At 43.2% G+C, this 21,637-nt stretch overlaps 1 protein-coding gene across 4 annotated transcripts in view; it reads right to left on the bottom strand.

The window, feature by feature from the left end:
* Positions 1-21,637, bottom strand: part of HTT (huntingtin) — a 4,811,037-nt gene that overhangs the window by 207,680 nt on the left and 4,581,720 nt on the right. For all 4 annotated transcript variants that reach the window (XM_044062924.1, XM_044062926.1, XM_044062925.1 and 1 more), the window contains one exon: positions 11,194-11,308. In XM_044062924.1, the coding sequence (XP_043918859.1) occupies positions 11,194-11,308 (115 nt within the window). The remainder of the gene's footprint in view (positions 1-11,193; positions 11,309-21,637) is intronic.

Raw genomic sequence — 21,637 nt, 5'->3', positions numbered from 1 at the left:
CAGCCGGGCACACCCTCAGGAATGAGAGTATGGGGAACCGTGAAAGGAATCACGGTCCCCAGAATTGCGGGGGGGCCCCCTCTGCCTCTGGGACGATGTCTCCCTGAATACGACCCCCCTCCCCTGCCTCGGGGGGAGGGGGGGTCTCACCCTGTGTGGTAGGAAAAGACCTTTTGAGATTTTTTGAACCACATCTTTCCCCCTCGCTGAGCCTTGGGATAAGGCCTCGACGGAAGGGAAAAATGGACTCCCACAGCAAACAAGGTCTTTCCCTCTTGCTCGCACCTGGTGAGTTTGTCTTTCACTTTGGTCCTGAACAAGGAGGAACCATCGAAGGGGGCATCAGTAAAGGAAGACTTAAAGGCCTCCGCAAAGTGACACAGGCATAGCCAGGCTTGCCTCCTGAGGGCCGCCCCTGAACTAGCCGCCCTACTAGCTCCCTCAGCCGCGTACGAAATCAGTCGCATGGACGAGTTAGCAATGGAGTTGAGGGTAGAGAGCTGAGCGCTGACAGTCTGAGCCACTGCCTCAGGCACGTTACCTGTTAGAGTATCTCCTAACTCCTTAACAGATCTCTCTGGAGCCGCGTGAAATGAGACAAATAATTCAGCGACCGCAAGGTAAAGGTCGCTGAAGACAGTGTACGCTTCCCGTACCGATCCATAGTCCTAGACTCCTTGTTAGGAGGATGGACTGAAGAGGAAGACTCAGCAAATTCCTTCTGATAGCATCTACCGGGACTCCCTTTGTCAAAAATTCTTTCCCTTGGGGAGCAGACAAAAATTTGTTGGGGCATCGAGGAACAGGCTCCATGGAGTCAGGAGTCTCCCACACCCTCCGACAAATAAGGTCCAGGAGCTCGTCGAAGGGTGGAGACACCCAGGAGGTGGAGGGCTGAGAGCCAAAGGCCTTAAGGAATACTGACTCCTCCTCAGAGGGGGGTTTGGAGGGCCAGTCTCCTCTTTGTTTCAAGATCTCCAGTATATTGGAGAATGAAACATCCTCAGAGGAAGACCTAGGGGACCCCTCCGATTCCTCGAGGGCAGTATCGGAAGTGAGAGACTCGTCCTGGGAGTCTATGCGCTTCCTCTTGCAAGATTTATTTCTGGGGGGTTCCTCAGGCACAGGCTCTGAGGGCCCCCTCACAAAGAAGGGGACCACTCATGGGGGTATCCTTAGGCCCCTGCGCTCTGCTATCCAAGGATAGGTAGGTGTCGGAAGCTCTTGCCGGTGTTGTGGGGGACGGATGAACTGATCCGAGAGAAGTAGCTGACCTAGACAGCACGCTCCGCACAGCCTCGAAGGCGGGACCTCCCGAATCGGAGGATAGACCACCTTCCAAGGCCATGACCAGGACCGGTGTCCCCGCAGCCGAGGCACCAAGGGGGAGGCTCGGAACCGAAGGGTGTTCTGAGACATCCCCCTTGAGCCCGACTGAGGAGACCCGAGTCTCGAACCCTGTGGACGGAACCGACAAGGTCGGAGCCGATGCGGGCACCGATAAACCCCGCTGGGGGATCGGTGCCGGTGCAGGAATGTCCCTCGGAGCGGAACTTACTGGCTCCAACAACAAGGATGCGCTCAGAGGAGGAATAGCAGGTACAACTAACAGAGCTGGCTCTGGAGCCGAATGGGTTGGAGCCGAGAAAAGTTTGGCCAACACCGGCGACTGTAGGAGCCTCTGCACCACCCTATCTACATCCAAATTGGAAAGCCTGGAGGATTTGAAGGAAATGTATGGAGACCTAGACCTCCTATCTGGAGAAGCTTGCCTCAAACTTGGCGACTGGCTCTGAATCGATTCCAAAATTACTGGAGCGGACGCAGACTTAGTTGACACAGCTACCTCCTACGGCCCCGATGTCGGTGGAGCCGTGGAAGCAGATTCGACAATGGTAATTTTACAAGGTGGCTCCGAAAAAATAGATGGAGCCGGAGACCTCTTCTTGGATTTGGAGGATTTAGACTTCGACTGGGAGCCGAACCTAAATCCTCCTCAAAGGACGGTTTTAGCAGTCCCTTTAGGATCAATTTGTTTTTCCTCTCTTGGAGCACCAGAGGACTAAAGGCATGGCAGAAACTGCATGACTCCTGAAGGTGGATGGCTCCAAGACAGTAAACACAGACCGAATGTCCGACTGTGATAGACATTTTATAGGCACACTTTGTACACTTTTTAAAGCCCGAGGGCTTATGCTCTTTTTGTTCCTTAGACATGCCAAGCCAACAATTGTAGCAGCCGCTACTGACAAAAGGTGGGAAACCGCTGACACAGAAACCAGTGAACACGTAAAAACACAACCAAGGCACAGGGGAGAACCTCTAAATAAAACGGTTCTCAACTTAAAATAAGAGAGACGCACCTAAAGACAGCCAAACACCACAAGGAGGGTAGGTCCTCTAACTTAAACGGGCCTAGCCCGAGGGAGTAAGGGATACCACACACAAACACACTCGCAACCTACAAAAAGTAATGCAGGAACAACACTAATAACAACTCTATTTGAATACACACAATTAGTCAAACATTAGCCAAAAATCTTCACAAGAAAGAGTTTTTTGCAATACTTAGCCACAGCCAAGTCGAGACCACGTCTGAGCTCTACAAGCGGCAAACGAGATCTGGGGATGTGGAGCAGTGTATTGTGGGATACCATCTTAGCCCAGCCAATCAAAGACTTTCGAGCTAGTAAATAGGCCGAGTTGGAGCCGACATTCGGCTCCGAACCCGCAAGTGAAGAATGTAGGCGAGATAGGACTACATAACATCCTGTAATTCTTTAATTTCCACACAGTCAGGAATCAACATCATTTTCTGTTTAAGCAATCCAATAACATGTTGCTGATACTTTAACATATGAAACTGGTAGTTTAAAGCCTAATGGCCAAAGTTGCAGAAGTGTAATCCTTCTTACCCCATCTATCCAGCACCCTGGAATCTCTATCAGAAGGGGTAGGATTTTTAGCAATAGAAGCCTTATGCCCTTGGGTCCCTGTGAAACAGTCACTGGATCCGCAATAGGATTTTTAAAAAGGAACTTGTGTGAATCAGGAACCCTGTAATATCTGTCAGGTTTTCTGGGAGCAGGAGGCAAAGAATCAGGGGTCAAACTAGAGTCAGAAAAAGGATCATCAACAATGTCTAGTACAGGAGGAATAGCTGAAGGCCTATGCTGAGGCAGGAGTAAGAAATCCCTAAGCCTCTTTTTTGAATCAGAAAAATCCTGGCTTTCCCAGTGAAAATGCTCCCTTAGAGTATGTAAGGTTTCACCAAAAGAAAAATCCTCTGGAGGGGAAGCACAGGGAACAGACTCCTCTGCATCAGAATCCTCATAAGTAGATAAGGACAAATCCAGATCATCAGAAGAATCAGAAAAATCAGAATCCTGGTAAGAAGATTCATAAATAACTTCAGTCCTAGGTCTCTTGGAAGGCGGAGGTTGGCTTCCCCTGATTAGAGTTATTAGATCTTCAGCCATTCTTATCATTTGTTTTTTAGGCATAGAGGCCTGAGCATGCGGCCTGGGTGTTGGTTTTTTAGGCATGGTTCGAGATTTAGGCCTAAATTAAGAAGGAGGCGTCAGTTTAATATGCAAGTCCGTAGGCCTGAATACACCCTCAGAAGCCGGTGCCTGCACAGCGGCTCCGGACACATCCAAGATAGAGACATCCACGGGTTCCATAGTTGAAGCATCTCGCGGCATACCGGACTCCGAATGGGTCTCAGTAGAGGCCTGCGAAATCAGAAGTAGCGGGTATCAGGGGCTGCGAATGCGCCTCACTGAGTACCAGCAAACTGGCGACTGGCTTAGGAGAAGCATCGTCGACAGTTTTGGACCTCGGCGGCCTGTCTCTGTCTTTATCTTTGCATTTTTATGAAATCCCAGTAGTCGGATGGCTAACCGACGACATTTCTGGATAATTAAACAGAGAATCGAAATATTTAGAGGCAAAAATATACTGATGACGGATAGTGCGCTGATTAAATAAAGCACAAAACCGACAGCAAGGTACATCGTGGTCAGTGCCTAGGCAAGGAATACAGTACGAATGAAAATCTTTATGAGGTATTTGCTTCCCACAAGTAATGCAATTATTAACTTTTACTGACATCGGTAAAGAGGAAAAAAAGTTTCCCCAATGGGGTACTTAGCTTTAGTTGAAGACTTTGGTTCTGAAACTCAAAAACGAATATTTTAGGAGTCAGCCAACCGGCACTTGCGAACTGCTTCTGCTTCAGGCACTGCACGGCAAGAAAAACTGATGTAATGGCGTCGGCTGCATGTTTTATACCCCTGACGACCTGACGTCATGGAAGAAGGGACAGCAACAGACGCAGGACCGAAGACTTTGTTAATCAGGCCGACTGAGGGCTACTGCAAGCAGATAACCCAAATGTAATGACTGCAACAGTGAAACATGAAGAACATCCATGTACCCATGAATTACCACATTGGTGGCAGTACACTAAACACAGAAAGTGTGATGTGAGACTTAGGGACACAGGTGGACAGTGGTCTGACCTTCAATAACCACATCGCCACAACAGTCAGGAAATCCTTCTATGTGGCACACCTCATCACTAAGGGCTTTTCATCCAGAAAAAAGGAGGTCATTGTCCAACTGTACTCATCCCTCATTAGACCCATTATAGAGTACAACGCCCCGTTTGGTATGTACCTCACAAGACATCTGCAACAGCTGGAAAGGCCACAGAAATACCTCACTAAAAGACTCACAGGCCTAAAGCAGATGCCCTATGCTGACCGTCTAAAAAAACTCCACCTATACTCTGGCATATCGTCTACTCAGAGGCGATCTCTGCTTAACATACACGGCCATGTTAAACCCTGAGCTGTTGGACATGCTCCACTTAAAGAAATCCCAATTCCTCAAAGCCACACGCTCCAGGGATTTAAACCTTGTCATCACAATGAACAAAACATGCTGGACGGATAGGTTCCTGACCCAGAGACTCCCCATACTCTGGAATAGACTGCCCATACATGTCAAGCAGAGCACCTCCTTGGCCCTCTTCGAAAGGAACCTTGACAATTGGATGGGAGACAGGAAATTCACCCCGGGGATCATGTCAGTTGCCCTGCTAGACAGGGGTCCAGGGAAGTAATTATTGTGGGAAGAAATATCCTGGGAATTGTTATGGCTAGGCTTGTTTAGGCCATTGGGCCGATAGCCTAGTACCAACCTATGAACCACTCAGGAGGCCTGGTGGAAGAAACAAGAGGTATCCTGCAGTTTCCTCTGGGATTAGACTATGAGATCTGTGGGCAAGCCCCCTTTCACATTCCTCAGACTAATGAACACCTCGAGTATGGGTTCATCAGCAGGAGAGCATGAGGAGATGGAGTCTTCCCCAACCTCCAGATCAGGCATTTTGTTTAAGCTAGTTTTTTGCACAGCCTTTTTGGAGAAGGTTCTGATTTTGAGGATGCGTCAAGTTTCTCATCTGCACAGGTTGATTCATATTTACAGTCTGAAGAACCTGAGTTGGGCCCAGTACTCAAAGACTTTTCTGGGATTACAAAGAATGAATACGCACAGACTCTTGAAAGGAACTGTAAAGGGCACAATATTTATTTTTGGGGTGGCATGTACCTGGGCCACCAGAACCAGCAAGGCTGTGACTGAACTGGCAAAGTCTGAACCATCACTGAAAAACACAGAGAGGCCCAGTGGTGGAATCACAGAATTGTCCAATGTTGAGTACAGGCCTTGTACAAATACTGTTACTGCAGTGCCACCTGCAAGACTGGCAATCCCAAAGGCAGTTGAGTATCACAGTTAGAGGCTATTGGTTCAATGGACCCCACCTGCATCCCCACACATAGTCTTATTCCTGGTTAAATCTGAACAAAATGATTACCTTCTCTGGCAGGCTTAGTGGTACCACCCACCACCAATGATGCCCTCATCAGAGATTTCTACTGGGCAAATCAACTTCAACCTGTAGAAGACGTACACAAACATACTCAGCAATCCAAAAAGACAAAATCCAAATGAAAACTTGTGAAAGACATTGACAATGACACTGATACTCCAACACGTAGAACACAAATTTACTATAGTACAAAAGGCACACAAAGGTGTTGGAGTATCAGTGTCAGTGTCAACGTCTTCCACAAGTTTTGGTTTCAACCTATAGAAGACTTATACATATTTCTCAACAATCCCCAGCAAATGGACCTCACTGATGTGACTACCACATTCACTTCCAACTTTTAACAGCTGCATAACATCAACATAAATATAACGGTAAATTCAAAAATAAACTTTGCTGGTGGAACTACTACATTATAAGTGTATAACAAAAGGAGGAAAATAATGAAAAGCTGTAAGAAATCCCTATCTCCCTACCTCAAAACCGCAATGAAACATTCCAGCAAGGAACTTAAGAGGACCATTAGAAAAGGTAAAACAGAGTCTAAACTTAAGATCACTATAGATTCTCAGCCCAGGGGAACATTAAGGAGCCTAGTCCAAATTTCCAGTTGCCCCTAAGCACTGACTGGTTAAGTGATTTGCTCAAGATCACAAAGTAGATAAATGAGGTCTAAAGGAATCAAATGCTGTACTACAGGAGCTACGGCTCACAGCCTTTACCCTCTGTGTCAAATGCCAGACATACCAAAGGAAACTATTTGTGAAGAAATTAAGGAATAAGTGTCAAAATGCAATAAGCCTATATATTAGCAAACACATTTTTAGTGCTAACTTTATTCTGCCTACCCCTATTACGGTGCTTACCATCCTAGACAAAAAAAATAGTTTCCCTTAAAATCACCTTGGAACAAGTCTAAGAATCCTTGCCAAAACTTAATGTTTTTATAGAATCAAATAACATACAAGGCTTAATTCTTTGAATGCCAAGCATTCACTATCCAAGCCTCAACTTAAAACTGTTCAACCTTAGGCTATCCAATGAGTTTGTCTCAAATACCTGGAGAGCAATCACAGTGACTCTTGTATACAAGGGTGGCTCCTCTATATAACCAATGAATTACAGGCTCATTAGCCTCACTGCCTTATATGAAAATCCATGGAATGCATCATAGCAAAAGTCATTTATGCATACATAGGCAACTTAACTGATCTAGATCACAGTCAGCTTGGTTTTATGAAGATCAGTCCTGCTCTACTAAACCTAATAAACTTCTTTGAAAAGGTTTTAGAGGCTGTGGACACTGGACACTATGTGCATGCTTATCTTCACATGGCCTATGCTTTTGACTCTATCCCCTATGCTGGTATTATTGAAAAGTTAGAGAAACTTAATGTAAACTCCATGCACTGTCTGCTGGATTAGAAACTGGCTACTTAAAAGACAGCACCTTCTCTGAAAGTAAAATTGCAACTATCTGGGGGTACCACAGGGATCAATGCTGGCCCTCTCCTTTTTGGCTTTAATTTGCAGACATCAAAGCTAATATTCCTGGTGTGGTTGAGTAAGTTTGCTGATTAAAGCAAGCTGGGCACAGTTATCCATTCATCCACTGGTACTAAACTGCTCCACCAAGGGCTGGAATATACACAGACCATGTGTAGTGAAAATAGTTTTAAGCTAAATGTAATAAAATGCAGCACAGTAGCATTCAAACAAAAAGCTACCACCTTTTATCTTTTAAGTGATACTCCTCTTTAAATGGATATCATAAGAGACCTAGGTACTTATGCAGACAACTTACTCTCAATTCAGTCATCATATTATCACTGTAGTCAGGAAATCCTTTTTACTGACCCAGTTAATTTCCAAAGAAAGATATTCAAGATCCAATTAAGTCATCTTAACACTGTCATCTTCCCTTATTAGACCCATCATTGAATACAATGCCCACTTTAGTACGTAATAAAAAGCATATCACTCAACTGGAAAGGCTCAGATAATTTTTCATAAAAAAAAAAAAAATTTAAAGGCCTGGGACTTCCAAGATGGCTACATATTAAGTAACAGCTTAATTCTAGCTCTCCCAGTGTGAAAACAGAAAATCAGCAGAGAAGGCCAGCAGACTTGTGTTTATGGGTAAATTTCAGTAACTGGCTAGTATGTGTACTGCCTGGATGCCAGGAAAAAGAAATACAGAGGACCTGGAAAAAATAAGCTATAAAAAGTGAGAAAGAAACACAGCCCAGGGAAAGTTCTGCAGTTGTTCAGCAAAAAGCAATGCAACCTCCAGACATGAATTCCAGTACTCTACTAGAAGATACAAGACAACTGCACATGACCTGGTTAAAATAAATGAAAAACTGATGGAGTATATCAACACAAACAACAAAAAGGCTGGAAAAATGGAAAAAGCTTTAAACAAATATTCACGAGGTGATAAACCTGAAAATAAAATCAGAGGTCGAAATGAAGAAAAGGCTGGCAGAATATGAGACTACTCAGGAAGAGTTGTTTCAAAAAATAACAGAATTACAGGAGAGAGCACACAGGGAAAACCTGAGATTTTCAGCTATACCAGAGAAGCTGGACGGAACAGACTGCATTCATTTTATGAAAGCACAAATAAGCAACTGGACTGGCATTCCACAGCAGATGTTGTTAGGTGAAAGGGCACATCTTGTGTATGCTCCAAACCTGGCTATGAGAAAGCAACCTAGACCTTTAATAGTAAAGCTGCAACCCTACCAGCAGGAGTTCATTTTGACAAAACTGTGGCAGAAGGACCAAGTGCTAAAAGTGGGAGAGAGCAGGGTATTTGTGGAGAATGATTACTCATTGTACACCAAACAGAAAATAAGCTAATTTATTCCACTATTCAGGGAATGTGGAGACACAAGTGTGAGATTCAAACTGCTGTACCTAGTTGTCTTCAAAGTATTATTTCCTGGAAGGACAAAATCAATTTTTTGATGAAGTACATGCTAAGGAGGAAATACAAAATTTGTCCAACAAAAAGTGAGCTATGAAAAAGAAACAGATTCTGCTTCTTGTTCTTCTGATAATAAAGTCCACAAAGAGACTGCACCCGTGAAACTTTTTCCAGGAAATGAAGTAGAGACAGGATTTGGGCGATGGAGATAAACAGTAATAAAACCAGTAAATGTGGGTTTACAACACAATACGTTTGTGTGTGAAATATAACAAAACAAGAAAATCTGGAAATATTGGACTTTTTCAGAATTTGCTGGAGTTGTGGGGGACTCTAAAGTATATAACCTACTTCATGACACTAATTTTCAAAAATACTTTGGGGAGGGGAAGAGGAGGGAGAAAATTAACTGTAAATAATGCTTTTTTTCTTAGTACCACTATTTTTGTGGTGTATGGTTTTCTTTTCATGACATAAAGTAGAGTTTTCTCTGTTGTTTTGGGGTGTAGTAGGGATTGTGAACAGGTGGTATTTTTTTCTTCTTGTTCAGTTTTAAGAAATGTAGGCAATGCAATGAAAAAAAGCCTGGTTAAAAGAGTGTGACAAAAGAAAAATTAACATGTTTTTTCCTCATTCTTGCATGGGGAAATGACTGGATTAAGGATGTTAGACTGATTTAGTAACACGTTTTAAGAGTAAGAAACTAAATGAAAAAGAATACAGAATATTATGAGGCTTTTTTCTAGCAAATCGAAGTATGCTCAATAGCAATTCTGCAGTTGGTCTCCATGCTTCCATGGAGACAACCTGATAAAGTGAAATTGGCTGCAGGCTCATGGAGAGTGAATGGCTGAAGAAAAAAAACTGAGAAGACAAATTACCTAGGATATAATGTCCTCTGAAAGCATTCAGAGGTTTACCCAGCTGGGAGAACTATAAATAAAAGGCAAAACCAATTAGAACTTGGTAGAAGCACAGGCAGCACCGTGCATCATAGCATGTTTAACGCTTCTTTTAGGTTTACTCAAGTCTGTCAGTGTGGCTGTCAATTTGTGACTTTTGTTCCTATTAGGAGATATCTGAAGATGTACACAGTTTTGTGTGTTAGTATTAAGTTACAGGTTTTAGGGGGTATTGGGGGTGTGCTTGTTTTTTTGGTTTGACAGCTTTCAATAAAACAAAAAGTTTTATAACATGTGACATAGGCTCAAAATGGATATGACAAGAAACAACTGTATAAAAGTTCAACCTGTCAAACAGTGTATGCATGTAACACAAAAGATGGAACAAGACAGTTAACAAAAAAATGTGTTACACATAAAAGGTGGGAATAACACCTTTTTAATGCAATGATGCTTTCTCTATTGTCTTTAAGGGAGGTAAATTTCCTGGGAAGAAATAGCCAGGGAACTGTTATTGCTAGGCTTGTATAGGCCCTATGGCCAATAGCCTAGTACCATCTTATGAACCTATAAATGTCAATGGTATCACAGATAAAAAAAAAAAAAAAACAGCAGTGATCTATATTAAAAACAAAGAGTGCAAATAACTATGCTACAGGAGACACGCTTAGAAAGAAATGAACATGTGAATTTGCTAAAGAAAGGTTTTCAGGATGGTTATTCAGTGGAATGCCTTGGACAAAGGAAAAAAGTACTTATATTAATTGCAAGAGGAGCTCCAATAGTGATATAAGGGGATAAAAAAGATAATAATGGCAGATTTGTAGTGTTAAGGGGCTACTGGCATGGGAGGAGTATTACACTGGCATGTATTTATATTCCACCTAAAACTGCTATAATGGAGCTTAAGAAAATTCTAAGAGAAATAATCAGTTTTCAGCAAGGACTGGAATGCAATTTGCAACAGTGAAGATGTGTCTGGGGCCCAGAAGGGAAAGTATAACAAAGGAGGACAGCTTTTTGAAGAAATTATGAAAATATTTGGCATGGAAGATGTGAATTTAGTAAAAGGAGTTGAGTGAATTTACATATTATTCCCCAAGATATAAAAATTGGGCTAGGCTAGACAGAATTTACATTTCACAGGAACATGTGCACTTAATTGAAGGTCTTGATACACACACAATAACTTTTTCAGATCATGTGCCAATAACAACTAAAATAAAAACACAGAGTAATGAAATAAAAATGAGACACTGGCGCTTTCCCACCTATCTGTTAAAGAGAGAGGGATTTAAGGAATGGGTTGTGGAGGTTATTCAGGCGCTCCAACATCCATGATAAAAACTTTGTGGAGATGACCAAGCACTGTCAAAGGCTAATGAAAATAATTCATATCTTAGCATGCACATAAAAATTAACTGGGCAAATGCTGAACATATTTTGCAGATTATACATACCTGAATAATACCAGCAGTGAAATCCTGTCCGACATCCAGAGGGTAGTTCTCTATCAAGTAGAAGGCAGTGGCACACATCACTAACACATGCTGCAGATTGTGGATGTTCACACAACTGTAAAAAATAAACAAATAATACTTGTACAACAAATTTAAAACTAAAATAAGCAATACTAGTGCAGTTAACTTATCACATCATCCATTCTAGAATTAAACAGAGGGGAGTAAAAGCGTAAAATACATTTTCAAATTCATACTACATATATAGGTCAAAATCCCAAATGTGCAGCTGTAAAAGCCTTACAAGAGTTACAGCAACCATGGTGTAGACATTTTTTTTTTTTCAAAATGGTAATCTAATGTCCTGCACTGCAACCCCCCCCCCCCATCAGTGGTACCCTATCCTTAATAGCTACCTTTTCAAGTCATGGCTTGCTTTCACTAATATCTCCCTATTAACTACTTCTACTTTCCTAGTCTTAATTTCCATTCCTGCTTTTTACTCTGAATGTTATAAATGCTTCAAATTTTAAACTTCATAATTTTTACTCTGTTCCAAATCTGCAGCCTTCTTAAGCTGCTTACAGTCCCATTTGGTAGTGTCTGTATTGTGTCCACTCTCATTCTGACATGAAATATTTATCTGCTTCTTTGCAATGGTTCTACTCTACTTGCCCAAATAACAGCTTTCTATTTTCCAGTTGCTTGTCGCATACGGTTTATCTACCTATTTCTCTAACCCATGTCTGTACTTTTTTTTATCAGTGGATAACTTCGACGTGTAATGATCTTACACAGTATAAGAGTATTTAAGCAATAACCCACTCCTGGGTGTGGGTAATGCTGGATTTACCCAGGGTTGGTGTGGTCTGGTCACGAGGGCGAAGCCCTCGTGACCAAACAAAGAAAACTGTGGGTAAATCCAGCATTACCCACACCCAGAAGTGGGTTATTACTATTATACAATGACATTATTTAAGAAAAAAAATACTTACTTTTCTTAAATAATGCCATTGTATAATGCCTCCATGCTGCCCTTCTGCAGCTGTCTGGTATCCTGGGGCCGTTCTGATGTACTGCACATGCGTATGCTTATGCAGTACCATCAGAGCTGTGTGTACAGGAAGCAACAGAGAAAGGAAGATCTCCGTTGCTTTTTTAAAGTTGTCTCCCTAAGTTAAATGAGTTTAACATAGTGAGATATCTTTAAAAAAAGCAACGGAGAAAGGAAGATCTCCGTTCCATTTTTTAAAGCCGTCTCGCTATGTTAAACGAGGTTAACATAGCGAGACAGTTTTAAAAAAGCAACGGAGAAAGGATGATCTCCGTTGCTTTTTTTTAAAGATTTTTTAAGATATCTCACTATGTTAAACTCATTTAACATAGAGAGATTACAGCAACGGAGCTCTTCTGTTCTCCCTTGCTGCCTAACACAAAAAAAAAGTAAAGACTTATACTAATAGAAAAAGTCCGGGCGACAAGACCTTTTACCATTAGTTCATAGGTAGGTACTAGGCTATCTGCCCGAAGGCATTTATAAGCCTAGCCGGAATGTTTTGGCTTTTGCCGCTCCCTTAGATTAGTTCCCTGTGCCTCTGTCCAGCACAGCCATTGAAGTGATCCCTGGGGTAAACTTTCTGTTTTCCATCCACTCGTCAAGGTTTCTCTTGAAGAGGGTTAGCGATGAGCTCTGCCTAATGTAGATTGGAATCTTCTTCCAGAGCATAGGAAGTCTCTCGGACAGGAATCTATCCCTCCAGCATGTCCTATTTATTATTGTGGTGAGGTTTAGATCCCTGGAGCATGTGGCTCAAGGGGATATGGTTTTCTTTAGGTGGAGCATGTCCATAAATTCTGGGTTGGACATGGCCTTGTATGTCAGGCAGAGATCACCTCTGAGTAGGCGGTATGCAACCAAGTACAGCTGGAGTTTCTTCAGTTGAGCTCCATAGGGCATCTGTTTGAGGCCAGTGATCCTCTTGGTGAGGTATTTCTGCGGTCTTTCCAGTTGTTGCAGGTGTCTTGTAAGGTACATCCCAAATGGGGCATTGTACTCCATGATGGGTCTGATGAGTGATGCATAGAGGGGCCCAATGATCTTTTTAGATCTGGATGCAAATCCTTTTGTGATTAGGTGAGTCACATAGAAGGATTTTCTAACCACTTTGGCAATGTGATTATCAAAGGAGAGGTTACTATCTACTTGGGTCCCCCTTATTACGTCTTCCGTATTTACGGGGCTACCACCTATGTGGTAGTTTGCTGGTACTTTGTTTTTTCCAAAGGGGATGACTATGCACTTTTTGGCATTTAGCTTGAGGCCACGATTTTGACACCAGGTATCTGTCTCAGTGAGACCCTTTTGGAGGATGTCTGTGTCAGCCAGAGAGTCAATTATAGCCCCTAGTTTGCAGTCGTCTGCGAACTTGGTCAACCATAGTCCTCCTGTGCTTGCCTGTACCTCTGAGAAGTATATGCCGAACAGGAGGGGTCCAGCCCTGGGAATGCCACTTGTAACCAGTTTAGAGTCAGACCTAGCTCCCGCAACTCTTACCCTGTGTGTTCTGTCCGTGAGCCAGTTGGCAACCCATCTCGTGACATAGGGGTTTATGTTCAGGCTGGTGAGCTTGTCTATAATACCTGAGTGGGGAATGGTGTTGAAGGCCTTTGCAAGGTCTAGGTAGGCTGTGTGTACCACCTTTCCCTTGTCTATAGCCTTGGTAACTGTCTCAAAGAAGTCCACCAGGGTTAACAGGCATGATCTGCTCTTAACAAAGCCGAACTGGGTAGGGTCCAGTATTTGGAAGTTTCCACTGTCTCTGTTAATGAGATTCATGATGATGCGCTCCACAGCTTTGCAGACCAAGCTAGTCAGGCTTATAGGAAGATAGTTCCCGGGGTCCGTTGTGGCTCCACCTTTGTGGAGTGGAATAACTGTTGCTGTGCGCCACTCTGTGGGCACATAGCTTGTGGAGAGGCTGAGTTAACAGTGTGTTTAGGTGAGGGGTTAGTTCATCTTTGAGCTCGTGAAGGAAGCAGCCTGGGACACTGTCCGGTCCCACTGATGCTTTGTTTTTGGCTTTGGAGAGGGCTGTTTTAACCTGAGTGTCTGTGATTTTAGGGGCATTACATTCTTCTGGTATAGTTATGGACCCTTTTGGGGCTGAGAGGGGGGTGAAGTTTGCACTGAACCTGTCTGCCAGGATGTTGGCTATATCGCTATCAGTGTATTTTGTGCCATTCTGCACTAACTCCGAGCAGATCTGAGAATTGCCACTTAGATTCTTGCCATAGCTAAAGAATGCCTTGTGGTTATCTTTGGAGTCCATGGCAATTTTTCTTTCAAAGCTAGCCTTGGATGATTTTATGAGGGAACTTAGTTTCTTGCTGATACTGATCAGGGATGTCTTCCCTTCTTGTGATTTTACTCTTTTCTGTACTAGTTTCCTCCTTCTATTGTATAGCTTGGTAATGACAGGGGTCCACCAGATTGGTTTCCTTTTCTTGGAGAAGTGAGTCTTGGTTTTGTTTGGGATAGCACGATCCATGCATTCTTGTAGGTGCCCATAGAGTGCATTAGTAAAGGATTTTGCAGCTTGGACAGCATTATCCTTTAGCATGGGGGTTGACCTTCGGTGTGGAACACCGGTCGCCTATGTTGATGATGATCAGGTCCAATATGCTGTCACCTCTGGGGGGGGGGGGGGGGTGTTGACCCGTTCATCCAGGGCGTTTGAGTTTATAAATTCTAGGAAATGTTGGGCAAGGGAGTTTGTACTTGAGTAGTTCTCCCAGTTAATGTTTGGGTAATTGAAAACACCCAATATCAGGGTGTTTGGTAGGACTTTTATGTTTCCCAGTGTTTCCAGGAATGCGGAGTGGGGGTCCTGGGACATGGTGGGTGATCTGTAGCAAGCTATAATTTGAATAGCAGTTTTGCCCGTGTGGATGATCTCTGAAGCATCGTGCTGTGCCACTAACCTGGAGGTGTGGGTATCCTTAATGAATATGGATACTCCCCCGCCTTTTGTATTTCAATCCTGGTTTTGTGGCCGAAATGTATGGTATGAGTTGTGGCCTGGTAGTGCTGGGGTGATCTCTGGAGCCTTAAACCAGGTTTCTGTTACTGCACATATATCGATTTTCTCCATACTGAGGAGTGCCTCATTGAGGTTTAGACTTCTGGCATTGAGTAACATTGCCCGCAGTTTTTAGTTACTTGTGCTATTTATGGCAGTGGGTTTGTCTTTTGAGCCTTGCCTAAAAAAGGCACTATGGGGGTGGCAAGAGCCTTGGCCAGTATTCCAAAGCCTAAGGGTGACAGGTGCAAGCCGTCTCTAGCGAAGCAGCGTGGCTTGTCGAGCAGGTCATCCCAGGCTGACAGACACTGGATCCCCTTTGAATGACACCAGAAGCTTAGCCAATTGTTGAAATTGATAATTTTATTCTCTATACCATGGTATCATTCTTGGTGAGGGCAGAATGCTACTCAGGGTCAGGGTCATACCGGCCTGAGCTACGTGATCAGAGAGCTCCTCCATGTCTATTTTCATGCAGTCCAGGGAGGTACGGCTCAGGTCATTCACACCAACATGGACAATGAGAGAGTCATATTTGTACTTGTTCTGGAGTGGCCTGAGTGCTTGCGTTATGTGGCGGATCCTGGCACCTGACAGGCAGCTAACAGTAACCTTCTCCTTGTTCAGCCTAGTAAGTGGGATGTCAGTGTGCCTGACTACAGAGTCACCTAGTACTACTGTGTTGGGTATGTCATTTTGCCTTAAAGGTTGTGATTGTGTGGCACACTGGTTTTGTGAAGTATGTGTTTCATGGTTTGTGTTGGGGGGTGGAGGTTGCTTGGATGTCTGCTTTGGAGGTCTCTGTTGCTTCTGCAGATTTTTATTTAGAGCCTTTGAGTATGTTTTTGTGTAGTTGTGTGTGTTTTTTGCCGGTGCTGGTTTCATAGGTCTATGTGAAACTGGTGGTGTGATGCAAGTCATTCCCTTCTCCTCTTGACTGCCTGGTCCAGTCTTGGGTTGAGAGAGCTTAGCCTCCAGTTTGGCTGTATAATTGCATCTCTCACATGTATTAGTGTTTGGTGGAAGGAGGAGAGGGTTGTCTGTGTACATGAGGCACTTGTAACATTGCTTCAAAATGCCCAAATTCACCAGTTGGACCGGAGAGTACATCTGAAACTGCCCTTTGGACAGGCCTGGATAGGTACATTGAACTGTTTTACTGATTGGCTGGTAAGATCGAACAGAGAGCCTTGTCCTTCTCTAGGGGGGGGGTCTAGTGCTAAGGTTTATTAGTGCTTGCTATGGGTTTTCAGCAAGTGCCGGTATGAGAAGTGAATGATTTGAGTGCTTAAGTTGAAAGTTTGTCTAGTTCCAAGGGAAAATTGAAGAGTAGACTTCGTGGAGCTGGGAATAGTTATACCCTAGCTAACCGGCATGCAAAACCATGCAAATGCGGGTTTTTATAGCAGGGAAATGAAAGAGATAGAAATTAGCCCAAAATGGCCAATAAACTACTAGTTTCTGGGCTGAAACCACTCCTCCAGGGACAGACAGACTGCTCAAAGCTCCCTCTCTCACAGTGAGCAGAGAAACTTCCTTCTATCCAAATAAGGTATGGGCAGACACAGAAACTTGTAACATAGCCCTGAATTCAGCACTAACCTGAAAACTGGACTATATTAGCTTAGAAAGGCAGGAAAACAAGCATTTTTTTTTTTTTTTCAGAAAGTAAAGCAGATACAATCAAAAAAACACTTTAAATGCACAGAAATGGTTATCACACTTTAGTGTGTAGCCTACAACAGTTAAACAGGTAATTTAAACACATAAACGACTTGGTTGAAGTGCAGGCAGTAAAATAAATACAATATGTAGCTGAAACAAGCTTTTTAAGTCACAGAAACTCTAGAAAATTGGCGTTTTAGGCGGAATTAGCTAAAGGCAGCAAGAAAATGCAGAACAATGATACTTAATCACTCCAAAGTCTCTGTTTTGTCTCTCTGCTGCTGTAGAACTCTGCAGGGCACCAGGCAAGAGCTTGCTGAGCTGTATACTATAAGTGGGACTTACAACAGGCATGGGCCGATCAGAGTGCACATTTTGGAATATTAATTGGGGGGGGGGGGTCATTATATAATTATGGATTATCAGAGAGACACAAAGCAGGAAAAAAAGGATCAAACGGCCTGATGGGTATGTGAGTGCAGATTAAGCAGTGGGTTGAGGTAAATGTAACTAAAAGAATTCTCACTGTCACAACCAATTACTCATTTTATACTTATATTTTTTTAATTTGTACTTTCTTACCACACATGTTCCAAGCCTGGAATCACTCCATGATCATTAACCCAATTATGCAGTCCTGACTTACAAACTATCTACAGCAAACTAAAATGTATCTACTAGTTGACATTGACCATCTGTTAGGTCAACCCTTAGGTTAGTGTAGCAGTTTAGCTTAGAGCTTTAAGCCTACAAACTGCTGATGAACTTCTTTATGAAATCCTGGGATTGAGTCCCTCAATGTCCTCTTCCAAAATGTGGAACTTTGACCAAATCATTTAATCAAACAGGGCTACCAGGTTGCTCCTGAAAAGAGACACTTGTGTCCAGTGGGCTCCATTGGCTAAAAATAAAATAAACTGCTCCAAGAAATGAACCAGCCACCTGTCTAACATTCTAACACAGAGGAACCAAAAAGTACAGTTATGTACACTTACCATAAATGCAGATGTTCGAGTGTGTTCACTGTTGCAGTCATTACATTTGGGTAATCTGCTGGCAGGTTGCCCTCAGTCGGCCTGAATTCCAAAGTCTTGGGTCCTGCTTCGGTTGCTGTCTTCTCTTCCATAACGTCAGGGGTATAAAACATTCAGCCGACGCCATTTTCTTTAGTTTTTCTTGCCCCCGATGTCAGGTGCCCCCAAAAAGGTAGCAAATTTTAATATATATATATATATATATATATATATATATATATATATATACACACACACACACACACACACATATGCATTAATATAAACTTTACCTTCTTCTACACGCTAATACACCACATAGGTTGCAGAAGATAGAGAAGGAAGGGTACATTTCAGAATGACAGGGGGATGGTGGGAGGGTAACCTGGACTGCAACAGTGAATACACTCGAACATCTACATTTATGGTAAGTGTACACAACTGTACTATGTTCTTCTTGTTTTACTGTTGCAGTCATTACATTTGGGTAGAATCCCAAAGCTACGGTTGGGAGGCTGGGCTAAACAGCATTAGGTGCGGCTATAAGGCCCTGCAGCACTGCAGTGGCAAAGCCTGCCCTGGACTTAGAGTAAAGAGGGAAATGGTAATGCTTTGTAAAGGTGTGAACAAAACTCCAAGTAGCAGCCTCTAGAATGTCTTTGGATGGTACTCCTCTGAGAAAGGCTGCTGAAGTAGCTGCAGATTTGGTGGAATGAGACCTAATGCCCTTGGACACAGGTTTACCATGGTGTAAGTAACAGAAACGGATGCAGTGGCTTATCCACTTTGAAATTGTCTGCTTTGAAATAGCGTTTCCTTCTGACCTTGCAGCATATGACACTGGTAATTGCTCAGTTTTTCTTAGAGCTTTAGTCCTGCTCAAGTAGAATCTTAGCTGTCTGTGTACGTCCAAGGAATGCAGAATTATCTCCCCCTTGTTCTGAGGATTTGGATAGAAAGTTGGCAGATGAATTGTTTGGTTAAGGGCCAAACTGGAAACCACCTTGGGCATAAAAGTAGGATTTGTCCTCAGGGACACCCTGTCTGGGTAAAATATGATAAAAGGCTCTACAGCCATGAGGGCCTGTAGCTCTGAAACTCTTCTTGATGAAGTAATTGCTAGCAGCAGAGCTATTTTCCATGATAAGAACTTTAGATCAGTGGTAGCAGCTGGTTCAAATGGAGGCAGGGTGAGCTTTTCCAACACATAATTGAGGTCCCATGCAGGTAATGGTGATCTTCTAGGAGGCCTTAAATTTTTGGCTTCTCTAAGATACTGCTTTAGTAAAGGATGAAAAAAGTTTGGTGGCTCTGTATTGTAATGAGCCAAAAGGGCAGAGGCATGGATTTTGATTGATAAGAAAGATAGGCCTTTGTCAAGCATCTCAGTTCAGTATTGCAATATGTGAGGAATATCTGGTTCTGCTGTAGCAGTTCCTTGTGCTTGATTCCAAGCACAGAATCTCTTCCATTTGTCAGCATAAGATTTTCTAGTACTAGGCCTTCTGGCTTCCAAAATGACATCCATCACAGCTTTACTGAGAGGTGTTGTTTGTATGACTACATGATTAGCCATGCTGCCAGGTTCTGTAGTTGATTATGCAGGAACTGATTGTTTTTCTGGGACAGTAGTTGTGGACTTTGAGGTAAGGTCCAAGCTGGGTATTGAGACAAGTTCCTTAGGATTGGGTACCAGTATTGGCGGGGCCAGTCCGAGGCAATTAATATCATCTTTGGCTTCTCTTGTCTGACTTTTAGGAGGACCATGGGTAGAAGAGGTAGAGGAGGAAAGGCGTAAACAAATAGGTTTTTCCAACTGAAGGATAGGTCATCCACTTTCCATGCTTGTCTGTGATAAGTCCTTGTGCAGAATCTTTTCAACTGATAATTTTGAGGAGAAGCAAATAGATCCCCCATTTCTCTGTTATCATGCTGAAGACTTGTGGATTTAGTTTCCACTCGTGAGGATCCATAAGGTTTCTGCTTAAATCGTCTGCCAGAGAGTTTTATTTTCCTGGCAGGAATTGAGCTTGAAGATGTATTTGGTAGGACAAAGCTGTGTCCCACAGTGCCATGGCTAATCTGCCAAGGGGGTATGAGTGTGTGCCCCCTTGCTTGTTTATATACCACATGACTGTGGTGTTGTCAGTCTTTATCAGTAGTTGTCCTGGATGAAGTAAGTCTTTGAAGGCTGTTAAGGCATTTTGGACAGCTAGCATCTCTTTCTGGTTGATATGCAGATGCATTTGTTTTGGTGTCCATAAGCCATGAATGCATCTTCCTGCCATGTGGGCCCCCCCAGGCATAATCTGATGCGTCTGTTGTTAAGGTTTGGCTGGCAGGGGGTAGAGTGAAGGGCAGTCCCATGTTTTGGTGACATGCCTTTGCCCACCATAGAAACTCCTGTTGCAGGCAGGGAATGAGAGGAATCATCGTTTCCAGACTGTGTGAATGTTGACTCCATAAACCTTTTAGGTACCACTGAAGTTTCCTCATATGCAGTCTTGCATATGGAATTAGTAGGATGCAGGATGCCATGAAGCACAGAGCCTGCAGAATTTGTCTTGCAGAAGATTGGGTTTTTGTTGCCATCAGTTTGAAGGAAGTAGTCAGCTGCCTTTGCTTGTCTGGCGTGAGGTAAGCCATCTGGGCAGTTGTACCTAAGCTTGCACCCAGGAAAGTTATCTTTTGAGAAGGTACCAGTTGTGATTTCTTTTTGTTTATTGTGTACCCTAGGCGTGTTAGAAGCCTTCTCACAAACGCCAGGTGTCGAAGAAGAGTGTTCTTGTTCTCTGCTTGAATGAGACAGTCATCCAAGTAAGGATATATTTGTATACGTCTTTGTCTGCAAAATGCAATTACTGGTGCCAGGCACTTTGTAAAGACCCTGGGCACAGTAGATAAGCCAAAGGGCAGTGCAGAGAATTGGTAATGCATTAAGCCAGCCTTGAATCTGATATATCTTCTGCACAATTGTCTTACTGGGACATGCAGGTATGCCTCTTTTAGGTCTAAAGTCATCAGCCAAACATTCTTGCCCAGCATGGGCAGAAGCTGCTGCAAAGTCAGCATTTTGAATTTTGGAATGTCCAGGTATGTGTTCAAAATCGATAAATCCAGTATTGGCCACCAGGCCTTGTCCTTTCTGGGTACCAAGAACAGTTGAGTAAAAACTTTGTCCTTTTTCCTGTTCTGGTACTGTCTGAATGGCCCCCATATCCATGAGGGACGTAACCTGTTTTTGTGCCTCTGCCCATTGATTTTTTGGCAGATCTGGCCAACCATTTGCCATTGGCAGAGTGTGGAAATAAAATCTGTATCCCTGTGATACGATGTTTAGTACCCACTTGTCCTGTGTTATTAAATGCCAATTTTGAGCAAAAAGTGCTAATTTTCCCCCTATGGGTGCTGCCAAAAGATAAGTGCTTGGTGTAGGCAGAGGGAAGTCATTGGGATTGCTTTCTGTAGTTTTGCGCTTTATCTCCTCCAGATTTGGAGGTGGAAGCGCCCCATTGCTTTGACCTGTATGAATCTTGGGCCTGGTATCTGGAACCCTTAGGGCGTCTAGATTTGCCCCTTGGAGCTTTGTCTGACAAAGGAAAGGACCAATTTTTTTGTAGGCAGTGTCGACTAAATCTTGGTGGCTGCACTTGTAAGAAGTCTTTAACAGTTTGCATAGACTTGGCT

Source organism: Protopterus annectens, chromosome 2.part1 (genome assembly GCF_019279795.1).
Source record: "Protopterus annectens isolate FY-2018-M chromosome 2.part1, PAN1.0, whole genome shotgun sequence".
In the NCBI taxonomy this organism is placed as follows: Eukaryota; Metazoa; Chordata; order Ceratodontiformes; family Protopteridae; genus Protopterus; species Protopterus annectens.
The sequence above is the reverse complement of the archived record's forward strand: the minus strand, read 5'-3'. Positions and strand labels throughout refer to the sequence as shown.